Source organism: Helobdella robusta (genome assembly GCF_000326865.2).
Source record: "Helobdella robusta unplaced genomic scaffold HELROscaffold_16, whole genome shotgun sequence".
NCBI lineage: Eukaryota > Metazoa > Annelida > Clitellata > Rhynchobdellida > Glossiphoniidae > Helobdella > Helobdella robusta.
In genome coordinates, this window is record NW_008703893.1 from 800,844 (window position 1) to 811,332 (window position 10,489).

Genomic DNA, 10,489 nt, shown 5'->3' on the forward strand with positions numbered 1-10,489 from the left:
GTACAAAAAGAGATAAACATGTTGAATAAGAAATTTTTTACACGCTAAAAGCCTTCATGGTATACTCAAACAAACAGAGGAAGAGAAAATATTTTTACTTCCTTTTTAATTACAAACAATATCTATTTTTAAAACCTACACGTTAAAGAATACTCTACAAGTTCATAATTTATAACCTGGATTAATTATTTTTTATTGTAAATAAATAAGACCTGACCTACATATCACCAGACACTTCATTTATTATGCATATAAGTTTATTTAGTTACGAAACGAAACGGAATTACATACATACACATATATATATATATATATATATATATATATATATATATATATATATATATATATATATTGTATATGACATATAATGTTTCATGTATAGATAACACACAACGCAGACAAACACACAAACACACACACACACACACAGGAATGATGTGATGAAATGTGTAACTGTAACATAATAATATTTGCAACGAAATATGAGAGCGCTTCAAAATGATTTCAACAAATTTGTGAAAGGATGTTTGCCTGCTTCTTGCACACGCACACGTAAACACACACACACACGTAAACATACACACATACACACACATTTATTTAATTTATGATTCTGCATTTAATTTCAATATAAGAGTTATTTTTTCATTTATATTCAGAATGATACTTACTTATGTTTCGTATACATTCTTTCAGCACTTGGAACAGTTAGCAAAAAGTTCCTCACTTGGCAAGTTTAGTTGCATACAATTCACTTGGCTCTGCCGCGAAACACGACACTAATAAACATCCCATCATATACGCATGTGTCCTACGTTTGTCTTCCTGCTTGATAGATTTCAGACAGTATTCGCAAACCAGGCCAGTGCCAAATAACAAAACAACAACAGCACCCTTACCATCAGAGCTAACTCCATACACTTTTATTTGTATCCACACTGACGCGTATACGCAGACTTTTATACTTCTATGTATATTAACAGCAGTTAGCTACTTAAGTTTCATTTTGTCGCTCAACAAATCAGAAGCAGAGCACGTAAGTGGTGCGAATATGACAGGCACGAAACCAACCAATGTATTCGCACGCATATAGAGAGATATAAATCCACATTTACAAAACGTCTATGCATTTAGACAAAATTTTGGGATGTCACCTACATACAAACGTGTACATACACACATAAAACATACACACATACAACATACACACACACACACAACATACACACACACAACATACACACACACATAAATGACGATGACAACGATGATGATGGTGATATTGTATAAGGTGCTAAGACGACGATGTTGATAACGAAGATGATGAAAATGATATGATGAAATGAAAAAAATAGATCACAGATAATGATACAGATTATATCAAAGTTGATTATGGAAATGATGATATTGGGATGATTATGTTGATAATTAAAATGTGAAGATACATAATTTGATTCATCTTTAGTGAACCACCCAACCAGCAGCATCAAAAATAATACACAATAAACAAAAAAAATTATCATCGTTGGTATATTGAGGTGTACATATCCATCACCATCCCCATATTTTCCATCATCACTATCACCATCTTCATCATCATCTTCATCATCATTTTCACCATCTTCATCATCACCATCGGCGGACATTTGAACGATTGCTTCAACTTCCTCTTGTCCATTCACCCACTGGTTTTGTTCTCCATGCTTTTTTGAAACCACATGTGCATCATTTAAATTCTACTAACCGCAAACACACGCACGCAAGCACGCACACATATACACACACACACGCAAGCAAGCAAACGCAAAAATACACATTTAACCATACAAACACACACAAAAAATACACATTTTGAAATTTTTTAGAAAATTAAAAGTTAAACGATTGAAAGACCAAATAGACAAATAGATGAACGAACGAATGAAAGAACGAACGAATGATTGATTGACAACAGACTGAAATGAATAAAAAATAAATGAATGACTGATAGAGCAAATAAATAACCTGTTCGTTTGTTGTCCTTCCTCTGCTGACTAGCATGACGTGAAACATAGCCAGCCCCGTGATTGGCCAGCACAACAGACCAATCACAATCAATATGCAAAACCTGCAGTGGAGGGGGTCAATTATTATAATAAGTTACTAATTAAAAATTGTAGGGATACAACTGGAACATATCCAATATCAAAGCAATAACAGACGGTTATCATTGCTCTTTAAGTGGCGGTAAAAATCGAATATTGTTATTTCTATGATGGTCACATTAACATCGTCATCATTATAATCATCATTCATCATCATTATCACCGTTGCATCCTCACGATATTCGACATCAAGCATCATCTTCACCATCGTCGTCGTCATTTTCGTAAAAATAATCATCAAAATATAGTAGCCAATAAAAACAAAAACCATTGGAACGCTCAAAAAACTGCAAAAACAGATCAAACAACGAAACCACAAAAAAAACACTACAAAATGAAAACAAAAAAATACAAATAAAAAAAATACAAACAACGAAATACAAATAAAAAATACAAACAAAAAAAGGAAACAAAGAAATACAAACAATGAAATACAAACAAAGAAGTGAAAACAAAGAAATAATACAAACGCGATGATAATGTTGGAGGCCTTGAGGTCGTGTCTATGTTGCCAGATGAAGACGACGAGCAGCGAGAAGAGGAAGAGCATATGCATGATCAGCAGCCACAGGAACTGCAGGAAGTAGCGGTAGTTCCTTCGCCCGATGCAGTTGTTCACCCACGGACAGTGGTGGTCGAATATCTGGGTCAGGTCAAATGAGGTCAAGCGAGGTCAGGTGACATGTTAAGTGCGTTGTTTGTGTGTTTATGTGTTCGGAGAACGTTATGTTTTCTCTACACAATATCAAGATTGTAGCAGATACTACAGAAATTTCCAGATTTATCACGTGAGAGTTTATACGTATATGTATGTATTGCATATATATACAATATATGTATGTATGTATTGCATATATATACAATATATTTTTTATATACACATAACATTAGAGAATTGAAAGCTGCATAGCCGCAAAAAGCTGAAAGGTCAATCATCGTAAAGGTCAAACGAACGAACGTCGCCATCGTAACTTAACATTAAAGTTGCAAGAGGTCATTTCGCTATATAAGTGAAAGTGTACACATGATATAAAATTTTTAACAACAGAATTGTGTATCTAAGTATGAAATGTGTGATTGAGATGTAAACGTTCTTAAATTATATTGAAGTCATTCATACCTCCAATGATGCACATGCATATTTCAAAAGTCTGCTTGAATGTAGTTGCGTGAAAATATCACACGAATGTGGGGAAATAGAATGAGAACATTCATTCATTTATTTAGTTTAAATATTTAATTATGCGTTTATGAAAACATCTTAACGCTTCATATTCTTTCTGATCGTCATCATCACACTATGACATTAACATTTTATCGTCCTCGCCGTCGTCGTCCTCGCCACACTGTCTTGAAATGATTGGATGGAATATGCAAAAGCTAAAACAATTAGATAATAAGCCAGGGAGTTGAAAGTAAGATGAAGGACGCGTGTGGTGTGTGTGCGTGTGGTGTGTGCGTGTGTGTGTGCGCGCGCGCACGTGTGTGTGTGTGTGAATGCGACGTGTTGTGCAATGTAAATCGAGGTAACTGGTCTCTTATATCCCCGATGTTCAATGAGTGTGAATGCGTTTTGCATGGTTTTATGTGTATTTTTTATGTTTAAGTAATTATATGCGTCTATGTATATGTATGTATGCCTGTGGGCGTGTGCATATGCGTGTGTGTGTATGTGCGTGTATGAGTATGTATGTAGGCATGCGGACACAGACGTTTCTGTGATGGTTGTATGTATGATTGGGTCATTTCAGTTGTATATGTGATTTTTTCATTATGCAGCTATCTTCGAATTGAATGTTATAGCCAAATTAACACTACACAAATGGCCAGTGATGGTTATATGAAACCACTAACACCTTTATTACACCTATTCCTGTGGCTCAGCAGGCGGTTGAGTACCACGTTCTGCGCTCTTCATATGAATATTTTACCTGGTTTGAATGCAAAGAAAATCTCTTGAGTGTTGTACGCTGTGCGTATGTGTTCGATGCACGTTTGTTCTGCTAATCTTTTAAAGTCTGTTAGAAGACTTTTTAACATCCATCCATCCATTTATCCATCCATCCATCCATTATAACAAGGATAACAAAATAAGATGAAGAAATAGTAAAAAATGATAATAATTAATAAATTACAACAAACAAAAACCAAGTAGAAAAACATACATTTCACACATAAACACACACACACATACACAGAGAGAGAGAGAGAGAAAAGAGAGAGAGAGAGAGAGAGAGAGAGAGAGAGAGAGAGAGAGAAAGAGAACACTTAAGTATGTAATATCTATGCAACGACACAGTAATCCTGTTACATGCATTAAAATCTAATAGAATAAGATGGAAATTGCATTGCCATGAATGAATGAGCTAAAATGAAGCGAGCTGTGAAACCGCCAGCACCAACCGCCACTTGTTTATGCTTGGAATGCTTTGCTCTGTGATTTTGCATTGTAATGCGTGTTGGTTTTGTTGTGCTTTGTACGTATATATGGATTGTACAACGTTTGTATGCAGTTTGTGTACAGTGTGTATGATGTTTGTACAATGCACTGTACGTTTTTCGTACATTGATTACTACTGTTTGTTTGCATGACGCTTGTTAGTATGACTCGATTGAATGCTTGTGGTTTGTATGTGTGAATGTAGTTTTTCTGACGCTGCCAGTAGCTACATACTCGGCGTCATTTTTTACTAGCCCAAAAGTTCCACATACATTTTGAATCCAAGACATCAAACCGACACAATGGCATGTTTGTATGCAATGTTTGTTTGACCTTGTATTTCGTGTTTGTCGTTTGATGTGAGGCGAATATGCACGCTAAGCTAGTGAGTTTTCACAACGTAAAAATGAATAAAAGTGCCTGTTTTGTGTTGTGTATAGAACTGAAGTTGAGACAGAAGAGTGAAGGGAAGTAAACAACTAAACTTACTTCAATTCATACATACATACATACTTATACAAATAATCATATATCCAACCACCTATAAATTTATACATACATACACTCATACAAACACACAAATACTTACAAATACATACAAACATCACATACACGTCACCAACTTAGAGAGCTGTCTTGTCTAGTTCTAAAAGAATGTTAGTCTGTATAAATATGTTTGACAGCGTCTGTATGCATGCGGATGTGAATGTATTTCATGTGGATGTACGTGCAATTTGGATGGAAACATATGTGTACGTGAATAAATATCTACATTGGTGTGCGTGCGTATTTTAGGACAGGCAATTATGTGAGCATGTACGTTTGAATTTACACGTGAGTGTATGTGTACCTGCACATGTGTGTATGCTTGTGTGTGTGTGTGTGTGTGTACGCGTGTGCGTGCGAGGTTGAGTGGATAAGCCAGGCAAAGGCTTCTTAATGGCACATCCAGATTAGAGCTTAATACAAATTTAGTGTACATTAACGTCTGTGTACTCGCTAGCATGCAATTATAAGTGTATGCATGTGCGTGCGTGCGTGTGTGTGCTTCTTTGAAATTAATACAAAATGATCCTGATGAGACCGCGCTATAAAGCTTTCAAGAGTGCTAGCATGAAACATGACCGCGATTACGATGATGAGGATGTTGGTTGTATCCATGCAGATGACCTTGATAATAAATAACCAGTGACATTAACGGGAAGCTAGTTTGATTGACGTTTGTAACGAGCAGTGTCGACAGGGCATCATGGGCACGACGTTTAATGGTACGAGAACGTATCAACGTCATCTTCGAATTCAACAACATCAATAGCAACAGTACACCTTACAATACTTACATCATCATCACCATCTTCATCATCGGCATCATCCACATCATAAACGACATCTTCATCTTCATCACCCTCAATTCTATGAGCAGTTTCAACTCCATACACGTTACAGAAGCTTGAATCATCGTCATATAATAAGCACGTGAACAGGCCGGGCCAACATTAACCACTCATTCATTATAGGTTAACCGCGTCTTCGTTGTATTCATGGTTATGTATGTACCCATGCGATAGTACAGTGTACAGTGCAGGTACATCTGGTATGTATACGCATACAATACACTGCAATATACAATATTGTTCGCATTAATGTCATTGGCTGAAAGTTACGTTAAAAATATAAAATATGATTAGGTACTTTGAAAACGGCTTGGATGACTTGAAACGTTTTTGCGTCTGCAGATGCGTTAATGTGTTACACGCATTTAGAGCAGTTTTAAACAATGGTACGTGATTTGGTACTTGTGTATTTGCGTATACTTGCATGTGTATTCATCATTTTTGTATATTTTTTTAAGATAAAAGACAATATCATTAATTCATTTATCTATCTATCTATCTATCTATCTATCTATCTATCTATCTATCTATCTATCTATCTATCTATCTATCTATCTATCTATCTATCTATCTATCTATCTATCTATCTACCTACCTACCTACCTACCTACCTACCTACCTACCTACCAACATACCTACCTACCTACCTACCTACCTACCTTCCTACCTATCTATCTATCTATGCATATCAATATAAAGCATTCTAAAAAAAAGCGTATCAAATGTGTGAGTTCCGTGAAATCCATTTAAACATTTGCCCACATATCTACATATTAATATATCAATATAGCTACGTATATCTATGCATCTATCTATATCCAAGTATGTATATATCTGATAGATGTAGAGGCCTGAATCTATAAGAACGCCTTTTTATTTTCTTGTTTACGAGGCTCGTGTAAGACTAAGCTTCCGAACGTTGAGTCTTTTTTTTCTTTAGATGAATGAATAAATTTCTGATTCAAAAAATGTATGTGAATGTGTATATATATATATATATATATATATACATATATATATGTGTGTGTGTATGTGTATGTGTGTGTATTTACGTATGAATGTATATGCATGCATGTGTGCATGCATTCAAGTATGTATGTTATGTATGTGTGTATGTAGGCTTACATATATGTACATATATGTACAGTACATTGCATACATTATAAGAATATGTAAGCAAAAATAAATATAAAAATGTATACACTAACACGTACACTAGATCCAGCCAACAAATACGCTCGTTTGCTCAGAGAGATGAGGAGAGAGAGAGAGAGAGAGAGAGAGAGAGGAGAGAGAGAGGTCCGTGTGAACATAAACAGAAGAGCATTGAAGAAATAATGTGATTGCGTTTATAGACGGGCCAAATTAAAGATAGGACATCTAAATGGATCATTAAACGCCTTGTTTGTCCGTCTGCTTGCGTGTCTGTGTGTGCGTGAGTTCGAAGAAGGTTATGTAACATAAGCTCTTTCACGGGCACGCACACAATGCACGCAAGATGCTTAAAATTGTAGTTCAAAGTGCGTCAGCGGCTTAGGTGTTTAATGATTAGGCGATCAGATGATAATGACAGTGATTACGTGATAATCTTCCTCATTGATTGATGGCATGATATGGAATGGAAAGGAACAAAAAAAATCTCCGAATTTTTACTTCCAAAGCGTCAGCATCGTTATCAGCATTAATAATAATTTCATCACTCATCTTAATCGCTATTAACAATCAACATCATCTTCCTCCTCTTCCTCCTCCTCATTATCATCATTATGATTACTCTTATCGTTGTCAGAAAAATATTTCTCTTACTACCATGATGAGTGCAAAACAACCATCATCAATGTACTATCATCATCAATATATCATCAATACATCAACATCATCACCAATATATCATCATATACCACCAATATATCAACATCATAATCAATATAACATCACTTTCATTGAAATAATCACAAGAAACTTTATCACCGACCATCTTCATCATCATCACAATCGTCATAGCGATAACAATAATTCACAAATCCTCAAACCAGTTTAAGACAGATAAAAAAAAACTTTAAAGGAATATCTCCTTAAATGAAATTTAGTTATGAGAAATGACATGACAAGGTTAAAGAAATAATAATAACAACATCAATAATAATAATAATAATATAATAAAACTAATTATTAATATTATTAATGCTGTAAATATTATATAACTCAATGATGAAAATGACGCCAAATTTCTACCAGATGAAAGTAGGAAAGCGTAAGTAGTTGGTATGCAAGTACCGAATGACTGAATGTGCATCAGTCCATGAACATGAAATTTAATCCAGTGTGTGTATGATGAATGATGGATGGTATGTGATGAGAGGATATAGTAATAACAACAACAACAACAACAACAACAACAACAACAACAACAACAACAACAACAACAACAACAACAACAACAATAATAATAATAGTAACTACAACAATAAAATTAAGCAAATAGCTATATAGATAATAATATAAATAATAATAGCAATTTGAAATGTGTCAGATAGACTGTTTTTAAAATGTTCTTAGCTTATGTACCAGGTACAAGATAAAGGTTTACATTTTTCAGAAATAATTCGAAAGAAAAGTAGTAGTAGTAGTAGTAGTAATAATAATAAAAATAACAATAACAGAATAAAAAGACATGAATAATGGTATGAACTCCACACTTAAACACCGCTATATTTATTAATGGATAAATGAATATGTATTTGCATCGGAAGTATAATCATTTTTTTTTAGATGAATTCCGAAAAAAATTTCCTCATAAATGTGAATAAATGAATTGCTCACATTAAATTTAATTAATGCCATTCCTAAAGAAATATAAATAATATAATTTTCTTCTTCATATTATTATTATTATTACTATTATTATTTCAAAACAGAACGAAGCAAAAAAGTTTTTGAAAGAAATGGGGAAAAAACAATTTAAAAAGGTTTCATTTTTAATTTTAAGCGTTGGTTATTCCGTCTCTACTTGTCTATGCTTCCATCTTTAGCGCGCTATTTTTAGTGCATTAGTGTTGTATATGTGCATATGTGTGTGCGCATGTGTGTTTGAATATTTGTGTGTCTGTATGCTAAAAAAAGAATTATATTTAGTATTAAGAAATGCAGGTGTAGCTTCATACAATGTGCAAGCATAATGTACTTACATAAATCAAACATATGAAATATATATATCATTATTAGAATATTTATACGGCGTTAATTAAGTTTTTCAAAAGCAGCTACAAAAATGAACGATTGTCAAAAATAACTAATAAACAAATAAATCAATCATTAAATCAATAGAAAATGAACGTTATCAATTGATATTACATTGAAATTGAATAACTGGGAAGACTGCTCCAGATTCGAGGACCAAACACTGCAAAGCTTCGAGATCCAAGTTTCATTTGAGTTAACGGAACCGAATGATGGCACAAACTGCCCGAACGAAAGCCGATGGAAGATGAAGCTTTCAACCGACATTTGTCCATCAAATACTCTGGTGCAGAATTAAGCATGCATTTGAACATCATTGTATAAACTTTAAAAATTATTCGCTAGTCGACAGTCAACCAATGAAGCTGAGTAAGAATCGGAGATACGATATCGAATCTATACGCTTCATGAAGAATTTTTGCTGCACGATTCTGAATAGACTGCAACATTCCAACAGATTTCTCGGTAAACCGTAACACAAACTGTTGCAGTAGTCCGACCGAGAGTGAATGAACGCATGCATTAAACCTTCAATCGTACATTTCTTCAAGGATTTTCTTATCAAACGTATTTTATGTAGTTGAGCATGTCATCTGCATAAGCATGACACAAAAACCAGATTTATCTATTGTTTCTAGTACATCGGACGTGTATGAAAGAAAAAATATCGGTCCAAAAATTTAGCATTGAATAAATAACAACAAAGAATTGTTACAGTTTAACAGTGTTGGATGTTATATGTGTATATAACTGAAGGAGCATGCTTAATACAATATATATATATATATATAATACAATATATATATAACCCAACACAATACACACCAACAAACATATACAGGTATTTGATGCACTTTAATTTTATTGATCTAAAGACATTTTGAAATAAAAAAAATAGCAAAAATGTTGAAAAATTTTTTAAGTTGGAAAAAAAACTTTTGCAAAAAAAATGATTCTCAGAAAATTTCCATTTGTTTGTTCAAATGATATTATTTTGTTAAATTTAATGAAAAATAGTTAATAACTCTTCTTCCATTCATCAAGCCAATCATCATTTAATATATAAACTTATCCAATGGAACGGTTAATGACCATTTTTTACTTCTTAATTAAAAATATCTCTTAAAAATAAATTAATTTAATCTATCTATCTAGCCATCAATCAATCAATACACGTCCACCAACTGACACCTTCATAGTCCATTATTTATCTCCAACACCATCACGCGGTACATCATCATGACATGGCAATATCATCGTGACATCAT

At 33.7% G+C, this 10,489-nt stretch overlaps 1 protein-coding gene across 1 annotated transcript in view; it reads right to left on the reverse strand.

The window, feature by feature from the left end:
* Positions 1-2,019: 2,019 nt before the first annotated feature.
* Positions 2,020-10,489, reverse strand: part of HELRODRAFT_132800 (hypothetical protein) — a gene marked incomplete at both ends in the record, with an annotated part of 11,226 nt that continues 2,756 nt past the window's right edge. The window contains 2 exons of the mRNA XM_009015462.1: positions 2,020-2,110; positions 2,618-2,790. Of these exons, the coding sequence (XP_009013710.1) occupies positions 2,020-2,110; positions 2,618-2,790 (264 nt within the window). The remainder of the gene's footprint in view (positions 2,111-2,617; positions 2,791-10,489) is intronic.